Source organism: Sorghum bicolor, chromosome 8 (assembly GCF_000003195.3).
Source record: "Sorghum bicolor cultivar BTx623 chromosome 8, Sorghum_bicolor_NCBIv3, whole genome shotgun sequence".
Lineage (NCBI taxonomy): Eukaryota > Viridiplantae > Streptophyta > Magnoliopsida > Poales > Poaceae > Sorghum > Sorghum bicolor.
The window spans coordinates 39,665,412-39,692,507 of NC_012877.2; the positions used below are offsets into that span (position 1 = coordinate 39,665,412).

Genomic DNA, 27,096 nt, shown 5'->3' on the forward strand with positions numbered 1-27,096 from the left:
TACGATTTTTCTATGATTTTATATGGATTTTCAAATTTCCAGTATTCCTTCAAAACAAATAGGTCCTCGAAGCACTATTCATCTGAGTCATGAGTTCTGCAGAAAACCCCTTGGATTTTGTCGAATTTGTCCCCGTGGTCCTTGGTCGCGACGAAAACAGAGGAGCTCGCCGGAGCTCCCTGTTCCGGCCGGCTGAGGCCTCGTCGGCGGCAATGGAGGGGTGGGGAAGCACCAGGAGTCTCTTGCGAACTCGCTGACCCACCCACCTCGGGCCAAGATGGTCCATGGCGGCCTGGCCACGGAAGCAGGTGGCGGCCACCGCGGTGGTGCCCGCACGGTGGCGCTTCGGCAGCGGATTTGGACAGCGAATACGAGCACCGTGTGCATGAGATGGAGGCGAAGCCGATGGTGGTGCTTGCTGGGAGCGAGAAGGCGCAGAACCGCGAGAATGCGGACGGCGTCGAGCTCGGCCCGCCGGCCATGGTGGCTCCGCTCTGGAGTGGTCATAGGGCGAGGGGGAGAGCGAGCCGGGGGTGGAGAGGGATGAGGAAGGCGCTGGGGTGCTTCTCCACTTCGACAACCGGGCGTGGGGGGCTCTGGGCGAGCAGCAGAGGAGGAGGGGGCTTCAACTCGCGCATGGATGCCACGCACCCGCGACGTGTCCACCCGTTGAGGCATTCCACCGAGCACGTGTCGGGCAACGATGTGGTCAGCGTGGGAAGAGATTTGGGCCGGATCTGGACCGAATTTGGACATGGACCAAAAACGAAGTTTTCTCTACTCTTGACACTCTCCAACTTTGATTAAGGTGCCATGGTCATTAGAGTAACGGATTAAGAGATAATATGATGTCAATCCTTGAGTGTCAATGAATTGATAAAGATTAGCAAAACTCAAAATTAATGACCAAAACGAAGTCCAACTGGTGTCATCTTTTGGTATGCTCTTGGCCACAATATATACTCCATCTTTTATATTGGGACCCAAGCACGTTGTTGTACAAAATTTGGAGAACGCGGAATGCCAACGTGATGAACTGCAATCCCAGACTTAGAAATTCGAAGTGCTGGAAATTATAGCAGATTCAATCTTGTGACCATTATTTGACATGCTTAGATGATGATTCAGATATGAGGCCTTAAACAAAGTTTGTAGAATATTAACTGAGCTACAACTTTTGTTAAAGGCGCAAAGACTGTTTCAGCTTGGTTAGGAACCTACAAAGCTCCCAATTAGGACACCCGAAACTAAAACACTGAAGACTTAGCCAAATTTCTGAGATCCAAAACAGCATTGCATTTGAATATTGTGAGCTTAATTTGACTAGGATAGATACCAAAATAGCTCTTGACCTTTAAATAAAGTTTGTTCTACAGAAGCAAAACTACAACTTTTATTTAAGGTCAAACCTCATAACTGGTACCAAAGTCAAACTTTCACTTTGGTCAAAGTAGCAACTTGATAAAGCTCAAACTAGGGTTTTAGAGCAATTGAAGCATTTTCTTGGCACAAGCTTAACATGAACCCTTCATGACCTTTGTTGTAGAGTTCATCTAGAGTCACTTGGTCAAGATTGCAAGGTTAGGTTAGTAACCCAAGGTTCCGTTCACTTAATAAGGTCATTCCAACAATCATGTAACTTATCCTTTCATTTGACCTTTTGAAACCAAACTTCACGAAACTTTTTGTGTGATCAACCTAGGTAGAGATGGAGATGATACACATGAAAGAAGCACCATCAGCAACCACAAGCTTTATTATGTAGGATCATCAAGCATTCACTTATCACAACATCAAAGTATGTTTCATACTATCATATATGAACAAATGATGCTTATGCTCATGAAATGTAAGTGCCGAAACTCAAAACAAACACCTGGGGTGTTACAATTAGGATCTTAACCGTGCCAGCCACTGAGAGAGAGGACATGAACAACAAAAGGCAAATGGAAAAAAGAAACTAGTAAAGGATATATTAAAAAAATATCGTATATAAAGAGGTTCTACGTATTGATACATATTCTTTCAAGATAGTCAACAATGTTTTAGCTTCAAATATTAACAATACGATTATATGAATGATACTTGCAACATATCTAAGAGAATTGCAAGTGACTCGCATCAATACCTTTATGATGTTGTTAAGAAGGTGTGCTATTATGGTCTATCAGACGATACACTCATGACCTAATTAATCTCTTAGTTTCATCCGATGGTTTTCTTTCTCTATGTACACACAGCTACGATTTATTTGTTTTGTTTATTTGTTAATAAATAGCTACTAGCTCGCGCAATATTGATATTCCGAACATCACCCTCGCAATGTCTTTTTGAAGTATCAGTATAATACACATTCATATATGTATTATCGTGATATTAATTTTTCCCGTTGCAACGCACGGGCATTTACCTAGTGCACTCAAAAACTCAAAAGTTTATAAGATTCTCCATCACCTTAAATCTTGCCGCACATGCATGGAACATTAAATGTAGATAAAAAATAACTAATTGCATAATTTATGTGTAAATCATGAGATGGATCTTTTAAGCCTAGTTAGTCCATGATTGGACAATGTTTGTCAAATACAAACGAAAATGCTACATTGTCGAAATCTAATTTTTTTTCATAGGCCTATTTGGATTAGAGATGAAAAATTTTTAGATATTACATCGAATGTGTCGGAAGGATGTCGGGAGGAGTTTTTAAAAATTAATAAAAAAACAAATTACGTAGCTCGTCTGAAACTGCAAGACAAATCTATTAAGCATAATTAATCTGTCATTAGCATATGTGAGTTACTGTAGCATTTAAGTCTAATCATGGACTAACTAGTTTTAAAAGATTCGTCTCGTAATTAGTTTTAAAAGATTCGTCTCGTGATTTTGAACCAAACTGTGTAATTAGTTTATTTTTTATTTATATTTAATGTTCTATGCATGTGTCTAAAATTTGATGAGATAGATGAAAATTATTTGGTGGGAACTAAACAGGGCCTAAACAAGGCCTATGAATGGTAAAAATTGTAAATTACCCCTCTTTTACCGTTTTATTACCTCTCCCCCGACGCGCTCCCAGCCCCCGGCCGAGACTCCTCTCTCTCTCTCTAGGGTTTTTTTCCCCACTTCGCTTTGCTTCCCCACCTGCTCTATCTCCACTTGTCCCCATCACCGTCGCCATCAACCACCCCTCTCTCCTCTCTCATCGGCTCCAATGGCGGACGCCGACGCCAAGCCCCCGCCCCCCGACGCCGCGGCGTCCCCGGTTCCCTCGATCTCGCCCTCCTCTGTAGGCGCCGGGAACGCGGTCGACGCAGACGCGATCGAGAAGCAGCTCGCCGGCCTGGGCATCGCCGTCGCCGGCAACGGCGGCGGGTTCCCCGAGCCATCGGGCTGGGACGATGGCCCCGTGCCAGTCCGCATCCCGGCTGCCGTCCTTGTCGGCCGTGATGAGGGTGCCGACGAGAAGCCGCCGGCGCCGGCGCCGACGGGGGCAGTGGATGTGAAGTTGCGGTTCCCGCGCCGGCCCGGAGAGCCTGACTGCAGCTACTACCTCAAGTTCGGCACCTGCCGCTTCGGGATCAAGTGCAAGTTCAACCACCCTGCGAGGAAGAAGAAGAGTAGTAGGGTATGCCCCGTTGCTTTGGACTTGGGCTGGCCTAGTAATAAATAGTAATAAAGCTCTTTTCCTGTTTTCGTTGGGATTTTTGTTTCTTTTTTTCTGTGGGGTTGGTGTGGTTCTTGTGGTGGCGAGTTGGGGTTTGGTCGTTTATGCTTGTGGCAAGGGTACATAGAAAGTAGGCAATTTTTGTTTTATTTTTGTTTTCTCCGTGTGGTTGTGACCCTCACAGATGTGTATGCAGGTGAGAGGCAGTGGGAGCAACAGCAGCAGCAATAAAGCATCGTCTCCTGATGATGATCAGGTGACTGGCCCTTCTACTCTTGCTGCTGCATGTGTGATGTGTTCCTCCTGCTTTTTGTGCATGCATGTTTATCTAAATTTGGCAACTCCCTCATACTGTGGAAGACGTCTGAATGGAGACTTGTATTTTCTTGTGCTTGTTGCGGATGCATGATTTTTTGTGGTTTGGTTGTTATAAGGGGAGTGGATGAATGCAGGCCGGTTAGGGAGTCAGTTAGAGTATGCTGTACCCATGTAGTTGTTCCTTGACAACAGTGGCTGAGCTTAGCATTAAGCTCCGCACAGATCAGACAGAAAAAAAATTCCACAACTGACCACAGGTTGCTGCAAAAGCTTTGCTTTGTGTTTGGATAGCTTCCTAAGCTCGCCATAAGTCTGGCACACCACAGATTTTCCTTCAGCTTTTAGCAGCAATCTGTGCCAAATCTCTGGCGAACAAAACACTCTCTGTATTTTTGGCTTGCCGCAACTACGGTGTGGCAAACTAAGGGGACAATCCAAATATGAGTTCCACACAAAAACCAAAAACTTTTCAAGATTCCCAATCACATCGAATCTTGCAACACATGCATGGAGCATTAAATATAGATAAAAACAATAACTAATTGCACAGTTTGCCTGTAATTTGCGAGATGAATCTTTTGAACCTAGTTAGTCCATAATTGGACAATAATTGCCAAATACAAATGAAAGTGCTGCAGTACCCAAAAATTTTCCACCCCAGCAACTAAACAAGGCCTAAGTAGGAAAGGGCTACATAGTTTAAACTTTCAAGCATACTTGACCCAAAACGGTGACCCAGACCTGGGTAAGGGTCATTTTCGATCCTGCCTTAAAAACCTCTAGCATGTAGTGTCTTCGACCCTGTTTCTTGACTCCCGTCGGGCCAGGAACATAATGGACGTTACATAGATGAGGGGGAGTGTACTACCCATGTTTGCCTCAAGTCAAGGAAGTTCCTCCCCTGCTTGAGGTATCTGGATGCATTTCTAATTTGACTTCCTTATGTTGTTTAGAGATCAGGTTGGATGTCGGGTTTTATATATTGGCCAATGCATCATTCAATTCTGATGTATAGTAACCAGTATTGAACTCATACGATCTACACTCATCACCTAGTCTGATAAACAAGTGCCTGGAATAGGATACAAAATCTTTTGTACCACCTTCCTTTGTTCTTACCCCCAAGTTCAGCCAGGTCACAATTCATCCCAAAAAGTTAGTAATTGTCCAATTGGCATGATTGGCATAATTGTGCTTTGATTTTGTCTCTGGATTCTTTGGCATTGGTCCAATGTAATGTTTGGATGTGCTATGCCATTTTGTTGTCTTGTGCACCATAGTTCTTTTCCATTTAATTGAAGATAGTCCAGTTGAATCTGTAACAAACAAACTGAGATGAAAAGCTTCTAGTCCTGAAATCTGAGCACAGCCAGTGCCACGAGGTTCTTGGTATGATGGGGGTTGAGGAATGGGTACTGACATGGATTGGGACCTCCAAATTCTTGGTTCGAGTGGGGAGTATCTCTTTGGGATGCTGGTAGCGTGAACCAATTACTTTTGGGACCAAAGTCCTGAACGATACTCATACATCAGTTAATCATGGATACAAAGAATTAAATAGTTCTTTATTGCTTTAAAATAATGAAATAAAACTATGGGAAAGCCTGAAAGGCACTGAAGGTGTTATGGCCGACGTATGATTAATGGGCTGATAGCCCAACCCAGTTATCTTTAATAAGTTAAGTTATCTTTGTATTTGCAATTTAGCCGGGAGACCTAACCCCTGCCCTAGCCGTCTCTCTTTCTCTCATGAGCTCCAGATCACGGCGCCCCAACGCCGCCTTTGTCCTCGACCTCCGATCACTCATCCCTACAATCTCCGCAGCAAACCCGGTAGGATCCGCAATCCTATCAACTTGGTATCGGCAATGTCAGGCCCCCTTCCATCTTCCACCTAGCCGCTAGCCTCCTCCACAGCCCCAGCTGCCATAGCTGCGCCGCCGCCTTCAGCTTCATCGGAGCTCTCCTCTGCGTCATCCGGCCAACCGCTTACGCTTGACTCTCTTGCGGGGGTGGTCGCTGAGCTGTCGTGCAACATGGCGGAGATGCAGATTTCCATGGCGGCAATGCAGGCCACCGTGGCGGGGCTGGTCCAGCCGTTTCAGCCCGCGGCCACGGCGCCACTGCTGCCACCACTGCCCTCCGTGGTGCCGTCAACGCAGCAGGTGATTTTTCCCTATGGCATGCCGCAGAGCAGCGGGATGGGGTGCCCCTCCATCTGCTGCAGTGGCCGTCCTCCCCGTCCCCCATCCCATCGTGGGCGTTGGGGTCGGCATCTGCGTCGATCTACACGGCAGCGATGTCTTCTACGCTGTTCGTCGCGATCAGCTCGACTGTTCCCTCCATCCCGACCTCGGGGGTTCTCTACGGTGCACCGGACGGCGCCATGTACTACAGAGGCACCTCATCTTCATCCGCACCCGCGCCCTTTGGGGGCGGCAACTATGACGCGCCAACACCGGGCACGCCCACACTCTGCCCAAATTCTACAAGCTGGTGTTCACTACCTATGACGACGGCTCCGTTGACTCTGAATTGGCTCAATCAATGTGACCAATTCTTTCGGGGTCAGCACACTCTCGCGTCCAACCGTACTTGGCTTGCCTCCTACCATCTTCGGGGTGCGGCCCAGACATGGTACTACGCCCTCGAGCAGGCTAAGGGCATGCCTACCTGGGAACGCTTCAAGGAGCTCTGCAATTTTCGTTTCGGGCTAGCGGTTCGTGGCTCCTGATAGTCTGAGCTAGCCCGATTGCCCTTCGTGTCGATGGTCTAGGACTACTCCGATTGCTTCAACGCGGTGTTGTGTCATGCCCGCAATCTGTTTGCCCCACAGAATGTGGAACTCTTTGTGGGCGGCTTATCGGAGCACATCAAGGTCGACGTCGAGTTGTGGGAGCCCCAGGACCTTCAGATGGCCATGTACCTGACTCAGGCGTTTGAGCGTGGTGCTGCGGCTACCTTGTTGGTCCCTGTCCAGCAAACCACATTGCCTCCTTAGCGCCAGCCATTGGCACTACCTACACCGGCTGCACTGGCACGTGTTGCTGACTTGGCCGCCTGACGCCGGCCGAGACGCTCGAGCGTCGTCGTCAGGGGCTGTGCTATGTGCGCGGCCACCAATGCCAGCGGCTTTTCTTCCTTGAAGCTGATGATTTCCTCGCTGACGCGGTAGTGGACGACAACGGTGCCAAAGAGGCTCTCCAGGCAGCTTCAGAAGGCCCTGCTTTCCGCTGATGCTACATGGGAGCCGCTGCAGCAGTTCTCCCGGTCCTCTATCCCGACTTGCAGCTCGAGGACGAGCTGTTTGTCTAGGCGAGGAGAGATGTTATGGCCGATGTATGATTAATGGGCTGATAGCCCAGCCCAGTTATTTTTATAAGTTTAGTTATCTTTGTATCTGCAATTTATATTAGTCACAGATAGGTTATTTAGCAAAATAGGTGGAGTAGAAGGGACATAAATATCTGTAAACTCTATTGATATAATTAAGCAAGAGCAATCATATTTGCTCGGCTTCCTTTAGGGAGCCGGGAGACCTAACCCCTGCCCTAGCCGTCTCTCCTTCTCTCATAAGCTTCAGATCACAGCACCCCAGTGACGCCTTCGTCCTCGACCTCCGATCACTCATCCCTACAATCTCCACAACAAACTCGGTAGGATCCGCAATCCTATCAGAAGGATAGACGAACTATTGAGCAATGTTCACCTAAACACTAAATGGTAAACAGTTGGGACACCTATTGTTTAGTGTTTTTATTTGGGCTACATGGCTAGTTAAACGGGCTACATAGTCAATTAAACGGGATAAACAGCCGATTAAATGGACACAGCTGGTCAGCGTGTAGTGTTTAAACGGCATGTAAACAGACTATAGCTGTTTACGGCAACACCACTATTGAGCTTTCATTTTCTGGCCCATTCAGCCCAAGAAACAACCCTAATCCTGAGCCTTGACTCCTCCACATGTAGACCCAACCAGCCGCCACCACCTCTCTTCCCTCGTTTCTCTCTCCTTACCTGAAGCGTCTCCACTGCCTGAAATTTCTTGCCACCAGCCATCATCTAGCACCAGAGAACGGCAAAATCAGTCACCTCTGCCCTCATTCCTTCGGCACTAGCTCTTGACCTCTGAAATAGCTGCCACTGCTGTTGCGCTGCCATGTCCATGGTTGTCTTTGTCTTCTGCATTGGCAACATTGTCAACTTCACCAACCCACTTGCCCTCATAGCTCCTAATGTCCCAGTTGTCATCACGACAATGTCCCAACTGCCTTCCCAAGCATCAACCCAGGCATTGACTCGCTTCATCCCTGATCCACGTTTTGGGATGATGATCTCAGGAATTGAAACTCCACGCCACTATTGCATTCGCTCTGAAGAAACACAGTGTCTTCAGTCTTCACATCCCTAGTCCATGTTTTCGGATGACGATCTCAGGGCATGGAACTCCACGCCATTACTGCATTCGATCTGAAGAAACACAGGGTCTTCATATGTGTTCTTTCATTTGAAGATGTACAGGCTAGCCTTGGACCTAGCGTCCTTATCTCTCTTTACAACCTACCATACTACTATGAGTATCATCTATTTAAATTGCCTCCAGTGCCACACCTCCCCCCTCCACTTTCCCCCTCGTGAAAGAAAAACAAAATCAAATTGCTGACTGTAGCGGAATAAGAAAACATTTTGCAACTCAAATTGGATATCTGCTTGAGGAACATGTTTTTTCGGTAGCCTGATGCCGTGAGAGATTTTTTAATAACGTTTCCAATTCATTGTATGTGTCATTGACTAGTGATTTCTGGTTTTCCACCTTTTTTTTTGAAAAGAAACTGTGGAGCAAAAGCTCCCCAGCAAAGCACCAAATATATTAAAACAAGAGAGGGGGGGGGGGCGGGGGGGTTTGATGGTAGTTGGTCATGTATCTAGTATAGCAGGGCCTAAGTATTGTCCACTGCAGTTTTGCTTTTACTTCTTTGTTTTAAATTATGTGGCTGTAATAGGCTTGCTTGGGGGTCAAGAAGATAAGACCCTTGGCAGCCAAGTTAACTAGGAATCTACTCTAGAATATGCCTATCCAAGAGGCAGCCCTCAGCCTATAAGAGCTGGAGACAGGGCAAGGGGTTTTTTGTAACCGAGATCCATTTTTGCATTTCAATCAAAAGGCCATAGCAGGCAAACTGCCCTCTGGCTGTTGCCAGATCAATCTCGTGTTCACCAAATTATCCAACAATTGGTATCAAAGCGTGTTCTTGATCCTGTGAGATGGCCACCTCCGCAGAGAGAGCAGCCGCCGCTGCAGCAGCAGCCGCCGGGCAGCGCGCGCAGCGTCTGGCAGCGGCAGAGGCCGCAGCCGCGCAAGCGCAGCAAGCCGCGGAGGCCGCAGCAGCCGCAGCCAGGGAGGCCGCTACCACGGCCGCCGCTCTGCGTCGAGAGCTCTGGGATGAGCAGCCGTTTGAGGAGGAGGAGCCGCATCAGGATCTGCGCGAGGAGCCGCGCGATCGCCGCCGTCCACTTCGGAGGAGCCCGGACCGGATGCGCAGGCAGTCGCGGTCGCCGGATCAGGATCGCCGTCGCGGACGTGGCGGCAGGGGCCGCTCGCCGGTGATCCAGGCGGTGTACAAGGACTCCGGCGGCTCCACCACCTGGCCGATGCTGTCCAAGACCAACTACCACGAGTGGGCGTCGATCATGAAGCTGAAGCTTCAAGCTCGCCAGCTTTGGGACGCGATCGAGTACGGCGATCTTCCCCACCATGAGGACCGCCGCACCGTCGAAGCGCTCATCGCCGCCGTTCCTCAGGAGATGCAGATGCCGCTGTCGGAGAAGGCGACGGCGAAGGAGGCGTGGGACTCCCTCGCCACTGCACGCATCGGAGGAGAACGAGCTCGGCGCACCGCTCTACAACGTCTTCGCCACGAGTGGGAGTTGCTGTCTTTCCGCCCAGGTGAGCAGGCTGAGGATTTTACTCTGCGCCTGGTTGCTTTGAAGCAGCAGCTCGCCCTCCATGGCGACACGGACATCAACGAGGAGCGCGCGGTGGAGAAGCTCTTGCGCGCTGCACCGGCCAAGTACGCGCAGCTCTGCATCGCCATCGAGACCCTCCTCGACTTCCAGGACCTCACCATCGAGGAGGTGTCGGGTCGACTGAAGACGGTGGACGATCTGCAGGAGGTCCCCGGAGAGCCTCTCATCATCGCCGGCAAGCTGATGCTCTCGGAAGAGCAGTGGCATGCACGGCAGAAGGAGAAGAAGAAGGGCGTCCAGGACTCTGCTTCCGCCAGCGGCAAGGAGCCGCGGCGTCGCCCCCGTGGCGGGAAGAAGCAGAGGGCCAAGAACGAGCGCCGCGAAGACGACGGCGAGCGCAAGGCCAACCGCGACGACATCTGCTTGAACTGCAAGCGGCCGGGTCACTGGGCACGCGACTGTCGTGATCCTCCGCGACAAGGCGGTGGCGGTGGAAGAGATCGCGGCGGCCAGCAGCAGGGAGGCGGCGGCGGAGGCGGCGGCGGTGGTGCGCGGGGCGCAGCACATGTCGCCGAGGCGGATTCGGATGATGGCGCGCTCTTCTTCGCCCACGGCGTCGTGCAACTGGAGGAGAAGGCGCCAGAAGTCCTCTGCACCAAGGCCGCCGCGTTCCTGGATTTCGCCGAACCGCGCGCACGTGCTTTCCTCGGTGACGCCAGCGACGAGGACAAGCTCGACGGCTGGTACCTCGACAGCGGCGCCACCCACCACATGTCTGGGCGTCGTGAGATCTTCTCCGAGCTCGACACGACTGTCCGCGGCACGGTGAAGTTCGGTGATGCGTCGCGTGTGGAGATCCAGGGCGTGGGCTCGGTCGTGTTCCAGGCGAAGAACGGCGAGCACCGCATCCTCCACGGCGTCTACTTCATTCCGGCGCTGCGCAACTCCATCATGTCCCTGGGTCAGCTCGATGAAGCGGGCTCGAAGGTGGAGATCGAGCACGGTGTCCTGCGGATCTGGGATCAGCGCAAGCGCCTCCTCGCCAAGGTAAAGCGCGGCAGCAACCGTCTCTACATTCTTCACCTCGACGCCGTGCAGCCTGTATGCCTCGCCGCGCGGAAGGACGACGATGCCTGGCGATGGCACGAGAGGCTTGGACATCTGCACTTCGACGCGATCCATCGGCTCGGGAAGGAGGAGATGGCCCGAGGCATTCCGGTGATCGAGCACGCGGCGCAAGTCTGCGACACCTGCGTCACCACCAAGATGCGCCGCCGGTCGTTCCCGCAGAAGGCCGCGTACCGCGCCGAGCAGCCGTTGGAGCTCGTCCACGGCGACTTGTGCGGGCCCATCACGCCGGCGACTCCAGGAGGCCGACGCTACTTCCTCCTCATGGTGGACGACGCCACGCGCTTCATGTTCGTGGCGCTGCTCGCAACCAAGGACGAGGCGGCGCAGGCAGTGAAGAAGATCAAGGCTCAGGCTGAGAAGGAGACCGGCCGCGAACTGAAGGTGCTGCGGACCGACAATGGTGGAGAGTTCACCTGCTCCGAGCTCGCCGAGTACTTCGCCATGGAGGGAGTCAAGCGCCACTTGTCCGCGCCACACTCGCCACAGCAGAATGGCGTTGTGGAACGGCGGAACCAAACGGTGGTGGCCACCGCGCGGGCTCTGCTCAAGCAGCGCGGCATGCCGGCTCGTTTTTGGGGGGAGGCAGTGGTGACCGCAGTTCATCTGCTAAACCGCTCGCCCACCAAGTCATTGCAGGGCGTGACACCCTACGAGGCCTGGCACAGGCGCGCGCCGTCCGTGGCGCACCTGCGCGTCTTCGGGTGCGTCGCCTACACGCGCGACTTGGGGCAGCTGCGCAAACTCGACGACCGCGGCGTCCCCGGCATCTTCATCGGCTACGCTGAGGGCGCCAAGGCCTACCGAGTGTTCGACCCGGCGTCTGGGCGCGTCAAGACCTCCCGCGACGTCATCTTCGACGAAGGACGTGGGTGGAACTGGACGACGCCGGCGGCCGGATCCTTTGCAGCGGCATCAAGTGACTTCGACATCGAGTGGCCGGCCGAAGCAGAGGAGATACCCGCGTCAACACCAACCTCCCCGAGCCCACCTCGCGCGCCATCCTCTGCTCCGGGGGAGCATGAGAGGAACGATGCGGACGAGCCGAGAACTCCTGCCGCTGGCTCTACTACACCAGCTGCGGCAGTTGAGATCGGCGATCCGGTGGAGTTTGCTTCGCCGCTGGAGGGAGATGAAGACCGGGTTGATGCCTGGCACGATGATGAGCCCCTGCGCTATCGCACGGTGGCCAACATCCTCGGCAACGCTTCTACACCGCCACCGCCGCCGTGCCTCTTCGCTGAAGTCCATCTGACTCATGCGGGAGAACCGGCGAACTTCGACCAGGCCAAGGACGACCCTGCCTGGCGCGCGGCTATGGAGCAGGAGCTCAAGTCTGTGGAGCAGAACCACACCTGGGAGCTAGCTACGCTCCCGGCTGGTCACCGGCCCATTACTCTCAAGTGGGTGTACAAGCTCAAGAAGGATGAACGGGGCGCGGTGATCAAGCACAAGGCGCGTCTGGTGGCGCGCGGGTTCGTCCAGCAAGAGGGGATTGACTACGATGACTCCTTCGCACCGGTGGCACGCATGGAGTCGGTCAGGGTTCTCCTCGCGCTGGCAGCTCAGGAAGGATGGTCTGTCCACCACATGGACGTGAAGTCCGCTTTCCTCAACGGCAATCTCAAGGAAGAAGTCTACGTGCGGCAGCCGCCGGGCTTCGCCGTCGCTGGGGAAGAAGACAAGGTCTATCGCCTGCACAAGGCTCTGTACGGTCTGCGCCAGGCGCCTCGTGCCTGGAACGAGAAGCTGGACTCAACACTCAAGGAGATGGGGTTTCAGCAGAGTTCTCACGAGGCGGCCATGTACAGGTGGAGCAGTGGGCGGGCAGTTCTGCTCGTTGGCGTCTACGTCGACGATCTGATCATCACCGGCACCAATGAGAAGGAAGTGGCGGCGTTCAAGGCTCAGATGATGAAGGCATTTGAGATGAGCAACCTCGGGCTGCTGAGCTTCTATCTTGGTGTCGAGGTCCGTCAGTCAGCTTCTGGGATCTATCTCCGGCAGACACACTACGCTGAGAGGATTCTGGAGCTTGGAGGCATGGAGGGCTGCAATCCTGCAGCAACTCCCATGGAAGAAAGGTTGAAGCTCAGTCGCTTCAGTACTGCTGAGGCAGTGGATCCTACTCACTACCGGCGGTTGGTTGGTAGTCTGCGCTATTTGGTTCACACCAGGCCAGACATTGCCTTCGCAGTCGGCTTTGTCAGCAGATTTATGGAGAAACCCACCATGGAGCACCTCGCAGCTGTGAAGCGCATTCTGAGGTACCTCGCCGGAACACTGGAATATGGGCTGCACTTCACCAGAGCCCCTGGCAGTGCACGGTTCATTGGCTATTGTGACAGTGACCTTGGTGGTGATGTTGATACAAGCAAGAGTACCACTGGTGTTCTTTTCTTCCTTGGTCAGTGTCTGGTGTCTTGGCAGTCTATCAAGCAGAAAGTAGTGGCACTCTCCAGTTGTGAAGCAGAGTATGTGGCTGCTACTACTGCTGCTACACAGGCTATGTGGCTGTCAAGATTGCTGGCTGAGTTACTTGGAAGACCCGTGGATATTGTTGAGCTGAAGGTTGACAGCAAGTCTGCACTGGCCCTAGCAAAGAACCCTGTCTTCCATGAGCGCAGCAAACACATCAGAATCAAGTACCATTTCATTCGAAGCTGTCTGGAGGATGGCAGCATCAGGGCAGAGCATATCTCAACTGGTGATCAGCTGGCTGACATTCTTACCAAGGCATTGGGCAAGACCAAGTTTGAAGAGCTCAGGGGAAGGATCGGCCTGGAGGCAATCTCAGCAAAGGAGATCAAGACCAAGGGGGAGAACTGATGGTAGTTGGTCATGTATCTAGTATAGCAGGGCCTAAGTATTGTCCACTGCAGTTTTGCTTTTACTTCTTTGTTTTAAATTATGTGGCTGTAATAGGCTTGCTTGGGGGTCAAGAAGATAAGACCCTTGGCAGCCAAGTTAACTAGGAATCTACTCTAGAATATGCCTATCCAAGAGGCAGCCCTCAGCCTATAAGAGCTGGAGACAGGGCAAGGGGTTTTTTGTAACCGAGATCCATTTTTGCAATTCAATCAAAAGGCCATAGCAGGCAAACTGCCCTCTGGCTGTTGCCAGATCAATCTCGTGTTCACCAAATTATCCAACAGGGTTTACAGAGGGACACTTACAGAGCAGTTAACTAAGCAGCGCCACTACACAAGAACTAAGTAGAAGGACCAGACTATAAACTTTTTTTTTTTTTTGAAACTCAGACTATAAACTATTGAGCCAATTCATTACAGACAAGTGCAAAGTAGGATTGGTTCTATGCAAATGAAGTCTAATAGCACTGAGCCTACATGTGGTTGCCTGTTAAATATTTTTCTGTGTTTTTTTTTAAAAAATTTAAGATGCCTTGTTCCATGCTGCCTTCATCGATTATTAGGTATTCTCGTAAGTAGCTGTTCTGGTTCTATCTTCACAGGGTAGTATTGTAGGGACTGTTTGAGACTCATGATTCACTAGTGAATCAAACCATGAGTTAATGTATGTGATATACTAATTTTTCAACCAAATTCCAAACTATGAATTACCAACAATTTATGGACATTTTACTTGTTTCAAGAATTGCCAACAAATTCAATATAACCTAACTTGACTTTAAAACAAATGTTCTAAAAAATGTGGTCATTGCTACTTTGTGACTGTTAATTTATCTCTTATTTCTTTTTAAATTTCTTATATGCTTGGGACTTGGGTTGTATCCTATAGGTTATTGTTTGGTATTTTTTTGTTTTTATCTTCTAATTATTATATGCTTATTCAGCATCTGAAACAGTTTATGCGCTTTGTGATAAGTGCTGCATCGGCATTTGGAGTTATAACTTTAGATACAAATTATAGTCCACTTTTGTAAGGTTCATGGTTTATATTTTGAAATTTTCATGGATGTTTGTCAAACAATGCGCTGATGATCAGTGACATATTCAGTTTCCACTTTTATCTTTGTAATAAACTGGCCATATTTGCATTTATAATTCTACATTTCTAGCCTTTGAATAAACTTTGATTGTTCTTTCTTATTATCTATTTAATTTTAATCAGGCTCCTAGAGAAGAATACGAAGGCCTTGTTCCAGACATTTCGGATTCCATGGTGAGTTAACCTTTTGCTTTGTACATGACGTTGTGAAGAGATAAAGAAACAAAGAGTCAATGCAGTGGGTGCATTCCAAATTAATAGGCATCTATCCCCACTTTGCCCAATGAAATGTCCAGGTTTGAGATTATCAGCATTACATGACAAATGATGCAACTTCCTCCAATTTTCTTTTCTTTTGTTTTCCTTGTGACAAATAATGCATGGGTTTGCTTTCAAGCAACTGCATAGGCATGTCTGAGTCTATTGCTGTTGAAAACATAGGATGCAATCATTTTTGTCTAGTCATGTATGAAACTTATTGAATCATCAGTTCTTGGACTTGTTATTGATTTACTATCGACAGTTATTCTTTTGCCTTTTTGAGTTTGTGTTGTAGAGTTTTAAAAATGCTGGATTTTTCTGCAGGGCTTTGATGACAAGGGGAGCTTATCTAGCTCAGAAATCTATAGGAAGATGTCATATGAAGTCAGTATTTTCTTTTAGCATATTAATTTAGTGTTTAAGTTCTCGATCTTTGTGAGCTGTTTTCTTTACCAGCATTATTGCACTGTACATGCTGATGAACCAGTGAAATGCCTGTTGCTTTGCTTTCATTACTAACTTTAAAAGGCCACATTTCTTCCGCATTTGTTGAACTCCACTTTTTACGTTTAACTATATGTCTTTACCTGTTGCAGGTTATTGATATGGAAAGAGGGAAACTAGAGCCAAAGGAAAAGGTTATGTCATGGATATTATGAATACTGCTCGAGATTGCTTAGTAGATGTAATTACGTTTGGTACTTAAATTCTCATATGTTATGTTGGCAGATTTGTGAAGAACCTGAAAAGGGTATTTATTTTATGAAGTTAGATGAGACAAATATCACAACCCAAAAGGTTAGGGATTATGCATTCAATCCCTTTAGCAATTTCTTGGTCTTCCACAGGCCAGTGTGACACAGGGTGCATACAGTTAGTTATTAAACATCTTTTGTTAGGATGGAGGGCCTTATATCAACCATCTTAGTGTATTGTGACATCCTGCATGATGGATAAGTCTTTGTACTGTGGTCTTTGTGGGGCTGCAGCACATGGTCCTTGTGACCCTGCTGCATGGTGGTCTTTGCTGCTCATCTAGGACAGCATCTTTAGGACAGCATCTTAGGACAGCAGTTAGGCTAGGACAGCATCTTAATTCTTAGACCAGCATCTTAGACTAGCATCTTGGCATATGCTTGGCTGAATAGCAGCCTATAAGTATGTATCCCCAACCCCTCAGGTTGGCATGGCATTGTGTGAGAAATAAACCAGAAAATTATCTCAACTCCTAGTGTCATCCTCTCCCTCGATGAGAGTTAGAATTCTGCTACTGCCTAGAGTAAGAATTCAGCGACTAACACTGCATTCACAGAAAACATGTTAATTCATGTTCTCTCAGCGAGTATATATTGAAGCATGTACAATGGAGGTGCTCGAAAAAACCTTTTTCTTCATCAACCGTTAGCACCTGATTCTTAAAAGGGTGATAAGATGCTTAAGTTAGCATCAATGCTTAATGTGTGTAAGTTTGTTAACATATTGGTTTAAGCTTATCTAAGAACCTGTTAGCGTTGTAGGAATGAACTTCTATACCAATTCTTAGTGATATGACAATGCTCTGTCTCCCAAAGCATGTGTACATGCCCTTAGAGCAACTTCATTCTTGGCAGTGCCTTTGATTTAAACTTACAGCTATTGAACCAACTTTTTATATTATACTATACTCACATGATGATATGTATACATATTCATTCTTAACCAAAACCCTGTAAATGGAAGGTTTTTAAATCGACAATTTTTTTATTTATTTTATTTTATGTAAATCCTTTGTTCTACTGCCACCTGATTGTTCCCTACCAACTTTTGAGATTCTGAAGGGTGCTAAAGATAAAAGAAAGGAAACCTTTGCAGAAGGCAACGCTCAGGAGGAATGCAAGGTTTGAGACCTTTCATCATGGTGATAGTTTGTTGATTTTCTGTGATTAACTTGCACTGAAAAGCTTTTGAATGTTTTCTCTTTTCTTTGCTAAAGACCATTAATGCCTTAATGATAACATATATTAAGATTCAATTGGTATTGGTGCTGAGAACCAGCTCCCTGAGGTCAAGCCATTGGTGTCCTGTCTTGAACCATAGCCATTTTGAACCAAATCGAGTAGGTGGACATGGATACCATTCCATCTCTTTGCACATTTCTGTCTGAAAACCAGGGTTAGATGGACACTAAGCCTGGGCAAATTACCCGATACCCATTACCCGTACCCGAATTACCCGGACCCGAACCCGAGGTATCCGATCCTAAATTCGGATAGCGATTTTGATTACCCGAAATTAGTTTGGGTAATTCGGGTAATATCCCCCGGTACCCGAATTACCCAAATATTTGTCTATATCTTTGTATTTATCATGTGTTGTTAGTTAAATATTAGAACTTATCAATTTATTAGAACATAATTCTCTTTGTTTGAACAAGTGATAGTAATATATTATTATCTACAAAATGCTATTGAAATTCTATACAAATTGCTGCTGAAATTATATATAAATTGCTATTGAAATTTTGTATAGTGTGTTGTTTTTTGAAAATTCGGGAATACCCGAACCCGAATTATCGGGTACCCGAAATTGAGGGTAGTGTTTTTTCGGGACTAATATCAGGTAACAATTTTCATCACCCGAATTTTGAATTACCCGACCCGAAAAAATCGGGGAACCCGAATGCCCAGGCTTAATGGACACCGTGTAGGTGTTGGTGTCCATTCTGGGTGTGGGTGTCTGATTCATAATTATTTTGGAGACATGCCAAATTGCACTTGGTATCAGACATGGGTGTTGGAATCTGACACAGGTGTAGGGTTGTCTGACTTGCCAAAAAAATGTAGGGGCTTAAACGTTTCTACCCCTGTTTTGATGTCCATTTGTGATTTTGTCCTTGTTTTTTTAACTTTGTGATTTACCTGCTATTTTTAAACGAAGGAAGAGTTTACCCCTGGTCTGTTAAGTCCCTCTAGTGGTGTTAACTTTTGGACATAAGGGCAACTTTGCACATGTGTTTTTACCCCTGTTTTATTATGCTATTTGTATTTTTACAGTTTCAGATAATTATACAGAATTTTTAGAAAAATTGACAGCACTTAGCTGACAATCCACATAAACACAATGTAATATCACACAACTAATACATATAAACTAGATCTATGCAACATGTCATCATAGTCATTGTCCTGCACAAGTACATTACCATAATTGGCAAATAATTATCACTCATCACCATTCAGATACTAAATTAGATGTGAACAATGATTCCCAAATACAAGCTTCTGCATTTTTTTTGAGCAAGCAGTAAAAAGCTTCTGCATATGCAGTATTCGTTATCAAACTGTCAATATTGTATTCTCAAGGCAGGTCAACATGCATCTGATCTATAAATTGAAGGAACTTCTCAAGTCAACAAAATACAAACTTTTAGAAATGTCTAGTTTGTTTCACCGCCTATACTGGATCTCGGCCACCCGCCTGCTGATGGCTGCCCAGCTGTCGGAGCTGGCTGCCTAGACGCCAGGGCCCGAGGTCACCAGGGCCCCATCTGCCAGGGGACCATGGCCGCCGGGTTGTCGGAGAGCCACCGTGCCTTGTTAGCACCTGTGCCCAGCTGCCGCCCGTGGCCTCCGCTGCATACTGGGGCTGCATCGGCTGCGCTCGACGAGCTTTGCTGGAGCAGCTCGACCCGCAACCGCCGCGACCTGCTGGCGACTAAAATTGGACATCGCAAAGGCTTTCGATTATGTGTCCTGGCCTTTTTTGCTGGAGATCATGGAACACTTGGGTTTTGGTCCAGTGTGGTGTGACATCATTAGCGGGCTGCTAGCTTCTGCTTCAACACAGGTGCTACTCAGTGGCAGCCCATCGGAAACAATTCTACATCGACGTGGACTTCGCCAAGGTGATCCATTGTCTCCAATGTTATTTATTTTGGTCATGGATGTCTTATGCTATATGGTCAAGAAAGCATCGGAAGTGGGACTATTGCAGCCAACAAGACGGGCCTTGCAGCACCGCATATCCTTGTATGCTGACGATGTGGTAATTTTCCTATGTCCTTCGGCCAATGATATAGGTATCACGTTGGATATTCTCCAACTCTTTGAGGAGGCCTCGGGGTTAAGAACAAATGTGCAAAAAAGCAATGGTTTCCCCATCCAATGTACAGAAGAAGATACAATCACCATACATGAACATCTCCCTTGTCAGCTATATGACTTCCGTTGCAAATATCTAGGAGTCCCGCTTTCCTTGCGGAAAATAACGAAGCAGCAAGTTCAGCCAATCATTGATCGGATCGCTGATCGTCTTCTGGGATGGAAAGCAGATTTGCTCACAAAGGCTGGGAGAAAAACTTTGGTTCAGTTTGTGCTCACCTCCATGTTGGTATACTTGGCTATGGCAATGGATCTTCCTCCCTGGGCTCTTAAAGCTACAGATAAGATTAGAAGTGGTTTTCTTTGGAGAGGCCAAAGAGATGCAACTGCCTTGTTGGCCTGGCCTAAGGTCACTCAACCACCTGAACTCGGAGGTCTTGGCATTTCCCATCTACAGCTGCTGGGATGGGCTCTCCAGATGCGTTGGCTGTGGCTGCAGAAAACAGAACCAAATAGGCCCTGGGCGACTTTCCAAATCCAAGTGCACCCTGCGGTCAAAGCTTTCTTTAGAGTGTCCATTGTCTCGGAAGTCGGCAATGGCAAGAACACATTATTCTGGACTGACAGTGGGTGCATGGCCAGAGCCTAGACCAATTAGTGCCTAATCTTTTTGGATCAATCAATAACAAAGCAAGGAAAAGGACAGTGTATGAAGCCCTTAATGAGATGAAATGGGTGCAGAACATACGGGGCGTCAGTACTACAGTACCCATGTTGAGAATTTTTGAAGATGTGGGATCTTCTCTCGGATTTTACTTTGCAGCCTGAAGTTGATGATACCCATTTATGGCAACTCTCTAGTTCGGGAGTGTACTCTGATCTGCATATGAGGGATTTTTTATTGGAGCCGTTCAGTTTGGAGCTTGGGAGAGAATCTGGAGGAGCTGGGCACCACGCAAATGCAAGTTCTTCATGTGGTTAGTGGCACATAATAGGTGCTGGACTGCAGATTGTCTTGCTAAAAGAGGTTTGCCCCACCCTGACCGTTGCTCGCTCCGTGATCAAGCTGAGGAAACAATTGATCATTTGCTGGTCTCATGTGTCTTCTCTAGGCAAGTATGGTATAACATTCTACATAAGGTCGGCCTGCAGGGCCTCTCCCCCCAACCTGGCAACAATTCCTTTGATGCATGGTGGGTAAACACAAATTCTGGCATTGATGAGCAGACCAAAAAGGGTCTTAATTCCATCATCATTCTAGGAGCTTGGTCCATCTGGAATCACCACAATCATTGTGTGTTTGATGGGAGTCAACCGAGCCTAAGTAGTGTTCTGGTTGCAGTAAAAGATGAGTTACTCCTGTGGAGTTTGGCCGGTGCTTGGAGAATATCCAATCTCCTTGCACTAGAGCCAATCAATACATGAGTTCCTCTCCAGTGGTCTTGGTTCATGTTTGAAAAGTGAGAGAGTTACACCTTTTGATGTAAGAGTGTGTGTGTGTGACTGTATGGGGTTTCTAAACCCACCCCTTTACTCTTCTTAATATAATGCTACGCAGCTCTCCTGCGTGTTCGAGAAAAAACAAAGTTCGTGCTCTATCTTCTCTCCCTGCACACAGGGCCATATTGTACACATACGGTACATATCACTGTAAGTAATCCACCACACCTGTATCCGATACAGGATATGACCCTTACCAGCTGTATCTGGGTAACATAGGTGACCGGTATCACTGCATCAGCTGATAGTATTGCATAGCATAAACTGATGCTTATGTATCTTATTATATGTAAAATCTAAGGCATATCTTTCATGATAATGTTATTCTTCACCTGTCTGACGAATAACTCAATATTCCTTGCAGTATTATTCAACATCTGGAGGATGCAAATTTGGTAAAGCTTGCAAATACCTCCACCGTGAGGGAAAAGAAGCGAAAACAGAGGTTGAAAAAGCTGAGCTGAACTTTCTAGGTCTTCCACTGCGACCAGTAAGTCTTTCATTACTTGTGCAGCTTATATACTTGTTCATTTCAGTGTAATTAAGGGCCTGTTTGGCAGAGATTTGGTTCAAAGAACACCAAGCTTCTAAAATTCTTGGTGCTGGAGCTGTAGCGGAGATTGTGGGTACAAAATTTTCAATTTTTGTTTTGTCCTGACCAATGATTTCAGGTTGACTGGTCGAAGCTGGTCGCTCTAGGACCGACCAGGCGATTAATCGTCGACCAGGGCGATTAATCGCCCTGGTCGACCCTGGTCGTCCACCTATTTCAGGACATATATGCCTATATATATACCTCTATATATACTATATAATATACACAATCAAGCCAGCATCAAGACTACATTAGTGTTTAGATAGTGAATTACTTGTGGGATTTGGTTTCTTCTCTTTTCTGAGAGGTCCATATTGTTGTCCCAAACTCCCCCTGCAGCCCCTCTATTCTATCTAAACCCTAACAGGCCAAAAACTTAAAGCCCATTAGCCCAGTCCCAGTTAGAAAAGGCCCAAAAAAATAGAAGTCTGGTCGTCCATCTTACCTGGTCGTCTGATTAATCGTGATTAATCGACGATTAATCGGACGACCAGCTTTCTGGTTGAACTAATCGAGTCGGACCTCCTAATCGAATCCTAGGAGCGACCTGGACGATTAATCGCGATTAATCGGACGACCTGAAATCATTGGTCCTGACAATAGTATACCACTGCAAGGTGCAAAATCGTATCTAGATGTAATCATGATAATTGATTCAGATACAGATTAACATGAAACTGAAAACTTTTGATGCACTTATCAACTCAGTTTACCTTTGTATGCAGTGTTATCAAGTCATCCATTAATCATGATTAATCATCAAAATCATAATTAGTTGTTCTAGTCGGTATCCTGGACTATGGGCTATGACTCGTTCGTCCGATTAGTTGTTGGCTAATCATGATTGGTCGGACGACTACGGGGTGGATGACCAGAAATGCAATGCAATTGCTGGGAGCTTAGGACATGTGCTGCATCTGATTTTCCGTACTCCTAGGAGTAGTTACTCCCATATTCAATAAACCACATTGCGTATGTGTTCATACTTGTATATATTAAGATACTCTAGATCTTACCACATGAAAAATTTCCAAAGGAATCCATATTTTTTAATATATTACTAAAATACCAGTACTATAGTATATATAATAAGTATAACCACAAACTCTATGTATGCATGCATACTTAACATACATATCACCCTAGATGATTTAGCATGATCATATACTTAATCTACATACATTCCGTCCGGTCATATACACCTTAAATCTAGAGATATAGAGACATGGGAGTAAGGCGTACGAAGTAATTTTATACAATATATATATTATTTTGTAGCCACTTTGAGTTACGATAATTACTATATTAATTTATAAGAGTATAGTAACTCCTTACTAAGTAGTTTACTATAACATTACGGTAAATATCCCTATGTGTTATAGTAACCCAACTATCGTAAATATGTATACATATTATCGTAAATTAGTATATAAAATTATCGTAAATGGAGGTGGCTATAGAATAACATATTTTGTAGCTAGCTACAGAGTATACTCTCCCTATATATATATATATATATATATATATATATATATATATTGTATATTGTATATATTGTATCTTAGTCCAGATATATATATGACGACTAGGACCGACCAGGGTTGACTAGTCACCCTGAGCAATGACTAATTGTGATTAGTCGCCTGGTCGGTCCCATGGCGACTAGGATCAACCAAACGACTTGATAATATTATTTGTATGGAATTATGGAAGGCATAAGCTATGGTTTTAATGTTTCAGGGTGAAAAGGAGTGTCCATACTATATGCGCACTGGGAGCTGCAAATTTGCGACTAACTGCAAGTTTCACCACCCAGATCCTACTAACGCGTCTTCAAAAGAACCAGGGTTGGAACATGAGAATGCGGATACACCACTGCAAAATGTCCAAGGATCCTGTCAGCCTAGCCTTCAGATATGGCCTGATCACAGAACATTGAATGAACAGCATGTTCCTTTTCTAGCTCCAGCACAGTCATACGGTGGAGGGATGGTTCCACCTCAAGGAATGTATCCATCTCCTGATTGGAGTGGATATCATCAGGTACTTGTACACATTAAAATACTGCCTTTCACTTAAGCATTTGCCATGAATTGGATAATATTAGTATTTGTTGTCCTTAATTTACTTTTTGGTAAGTTAAGGAACAAACATGCTAGTTCATTTGCTGGCGTGTGTTTGTAGTTCTTTTGAGTTGCTCTTTAACTGCGTCTTTTTACACAATTTACTATTTTTACGAACTGCTTTAAAGTTAAATACTGTGTAAGTTAGTTGATATCGTGTTTGGTTTTTATGATTATTCTTTCAAATACCTAGGCTTCTTAGCTTGGGAAAAAGCACAGTGTTGTTTTGAGCAAAATTATTTAACATAGTTTTCTATGTTGTTTCATTCCTATTGGTAAGATTTTTCAGTTCGTCTACTAACCCAAAATGGTGCAGCCATTTTGTTTATTCGCATTGACTTCCATTGTGATTTCTCAGTATCATGCCAAGAGTAGTGATGCCAAGTGAAAATATTCTGTTGGACACATTTAATAATTTTCTGGTATGCTTGATATTCATGCTTTCTCTTGGATAACTATTTGATGTGTGAATATTGGTTTCAGGTACCTTTGAATCCATATTACCCTCCTGGTGTCCCTTTTCCGCATTTTCCAGCTGCCCATATGAATCACCCGATGTACAAGGCTGCAGATGTACCAGGAAATCAACCACCACCTTCTGATGAGTATCCTGAGAGACCTGGCCAACCTGAATGCCAGCATTTTATTAAGAGCGGTTTCTGTAAATACAGGATGAAATGCAGATTTCACCATCCAAGGTCGGGCCAGTCTGCACCTCTAACAGGTCTTAGCCCCATCGGCTTGCCTATCAAACCTGTGAGTTCCTATCCAATCGTTTTACATTCCCCGTTAAGGCTGCCCCTTTGATTGCACTGGAATTCACTAATATTGTAGTACATAGATCACTTGCATGGACAGGAAGGAACAGATGGTCTCCATATTTTGCTTGGGGACATCTCAGTCACCTTCATAGTACAGTTCGCTTTTGGTAGACGATTAGACAAAAGATTTCCATTGCACAAAAGAAATGTATAAGCTTGTTGCAAATGATTTATTTGTTACTACTATTAACTTCTGCCAGGCTTGGCAAACTGTTTTAAAAATATGATTCTGGTCAAGTTTATTTTATTTTTGCCTTGCTATTTTGTTACAGGATCAACCTGTGTGCACGTATTATGGCCGCTATGGTTTTTGCAAGTATGGGCCAGCTTGCATGTTCAACCACCCCTTCAACTTCGGTCCTCCTGTGCCGGCAGCAGGACCACCCCTCCCCGGGCAATACCCAACACCTGGAAACTTCACTGTCTAGCAGGCATGGGATGAGCGATTTTTCTGAGGTCACCATGAATGCTCGTAATAACTTCCACTTGTAAAATAGCGTAGACAAGCTGTACGTGGTTGGCGGTAGACATCCAGCATGTAGGCGCAACAAAGTTGCATGGAGCTGGGTACATTACAGTTGGTATTCATGGAAACGGATCGAACCTGTGATAGTATTGCAAACTTTATGCTGTACAGCAAGTTACAGTTCGTACATAATCTGCCATTGCATTTAGAATCCTGATTGCTAGATGCATGTTTTGGTTGCGTAATAAGTTGTTATCAAAGTTTGGTCATACGTGGGCAAGGGTTTTGTGGAATTATATCTTCTCCGTGCTCAAATGGTTTCATGGCTGAGTGGCAGAATTTAACAGAAGGTCATTACATATAGCCCTTGAATGTCAAGTGAACTCATAATTGAGAAAGGGCCCAAAACCGGGGAAATATCTCATTCTTTGCTATTATATTATAAATATCTCATTCTTTGTCATTCTATTATAAATTATGACGTTGACTTTTCTAGGTATAATTATGTTATGTGCTTACATAGTTAAAATAATGTTTGTAGAAAAGCTTAAACTTCTTATAATTTGAAATGGAGTAAATATAAAATGAGTTTATTAGAGGAATAGGTTTATATGTCTCCTCAATTCTTGGGTTTGTATAGTTTTTACCCTCAGTTTTAGTGCTATTTTGTTCTGTGCTAAAATTTCTATGATTTTCTAAACATAGTAACCTAGCTCAGACAAGAATGGACACAAATTTAGAGAACGTATCATCTGCATGTTCATACACAGTGGATAGACTTGATGGATGGCTAGAAATTTGACCATAGCCTTTTGTGTTTATCTAGAAAAGGTGTGGTTTGATATTCTAAATTGATTCTTCATGTGGTTTAATGGAATGAATTTTGTAGCAAATAAGTATTGCTTGTTGGGAGTGCAAAGGGTTAAATAGCATATTAGGACTTTTAATGAGTGTTAAAGAAATGAGTATTTTACACGGTTGTTTGGATTAATAACCAAAGACCGTAGATTCTGTTTGAGTTTGGATGTAAAATGGAAATGAGAATGGCAAATGAACCATGTGATTTAATTGATCTGTGATGTAAATATTTATATATCCGTGCGGACGTCATGGGGGAGTCTTTGCAGGCAACTGCCCATGGCGCCAATGGTTCGTTCAAACATGGGAGATGGGAGCAGGTGTGGGAGCTTGAGCGGTTCCCATCGTGATGAGAGCAACTCCGTAATACTCCCTCTTTGATCGATCGAATCCCTTTCGAGATCAATGAATAGCATTAATCCTCAAAATAGTCATGTAGATATGCTATTAAAACTCCTTCAAAACCTAATGGGAAAATAAGGAGAAAGTAATATAGCATATGATGTATTGCCTCATTGTAAACTTATATGAGGAAAATCTTTGCAGGAGAAAACTCATAGATAATTTAGAGAACAATGTATGTCATTTGTATCTTCTTAAAAACTCCAATAGGGAAACATAAAATACGACATACGCTTTTATTAATATTGCCTCATTAAAAATTTCACATGAGAAACCTTGTGAGTAAAACTCATACAAAGAAAAAAGTGCAATATGATGGTTTGGACAAGTTAACACCTAAGAGATTTCTCCCCCTAGACCTTGCAAATCTCAAAGTTGTCGCATAGCAATTCTTTGAACACATTTCTAGAACGAGGAAGGTGGTAAGGACTTAGTGAACAAATCAGCGAGGTTATCGCATGATTTGGTTTGCAAGACGTCTATTTCACCCATTTGTTTTAACCCATGGGGATAAAACAACTTAGGAAAAATATGCTTGGTTATGTTGCTTTTGATGTAGTCTGTCTCCATCTAAGTAACACAAGTAGAGTTATCTTCATAGATAACAGTTGGTAAATCAAGACCACCAATAGCACATGATTGTTGTATGTGGCTGATCACTCTAAGAAGCCAAACATATTCACGTGAGACCTCATATAGTGCAATTATTTCAGAGTAATTGGTGGAGGTAGACACTAGGGTCTGTTTTGATGACTTCCATGAAATGGTTGTCTCTCCATGTAAAAATACAAAATCTGTTTGGGATTATGGGGATCAGAATAAACAACCGACATTAGTGTATCCAATGATATTAGAGTCTAGGTTCCTTTGAAAAAATAATCAAAGGTCATGTGTGCCATTCACATATTTGAGGATATATTTACTCCCGTCCAATGACGTTTG

The 27,096-nt window shown here is 45.8% G+C and overlaps 1 protein-coding gene across 2 annotated transcripts; it reads left to right on the plus strand.

Moving 5' to 3' along the window:
- LOC8063235 (zinc finger CCCH domain-containing protein 65) lies at nt 3,066-25,190 on the plus strand. Of its 2 annotated transcripts, XM_002442066.2 has the most exons (11): nt 3,066-3,625; nt 3,861-3,920; nt 15,173-15,223; nt 15,635-15,694; nt 15,907-15,948; nt 16,040-16,108; nt 17,128-17,187; nt 21,254-21,379; nt 23,225-23,527; nt 24,091-24,363; nt 24,701-25,190. In XM_002442066.2, the coding sequence occupies exons 1-11, from the start codon at nt 3,212-3,214 to the stop codon at nt 24,854-24,856; spliced, it is 1,614 nt and encodes a 537-aa protein (XP_002442111.1). In that variant the 5' UTR covers nt 3,066-3,211; the 3' UTR covers nt 24,857-25,190. The 2 variants fall into 2 exon arrangements, with proteins under 2 accessions (XP_002442111.1, XP_021302232.1); XM_021446557.1 differs by lacking the exon at nt 16,040-16,108 and having other exon boundaries at nt 24,701-25,086.

Bases quoted from the DNA above. Each gene is read 5' to 3' on its own strand.
- LOC8063235 (XM_002442066.2), top strand. From the start codon at position 3,212: ATGGCGGACGCCGACGCCAAGCCCCCGCCCCCCGACGCCGCGGCGTCC. The intron at 15,949-16,039 runs GTTATGTCATGG...TTATGTTGGCAG, and splicing joins AACTAGAGCCAAAGGAAAAG to ATTTGTGAAGAACCTGAAAA. The intron at 17,188-21,253 runs GTTTGAGACCTT...TATTCCTTGCAG, and splicing joins ACGCTCAGGAGGAATGCAAG to TATTATTCAACATCTGGAGG.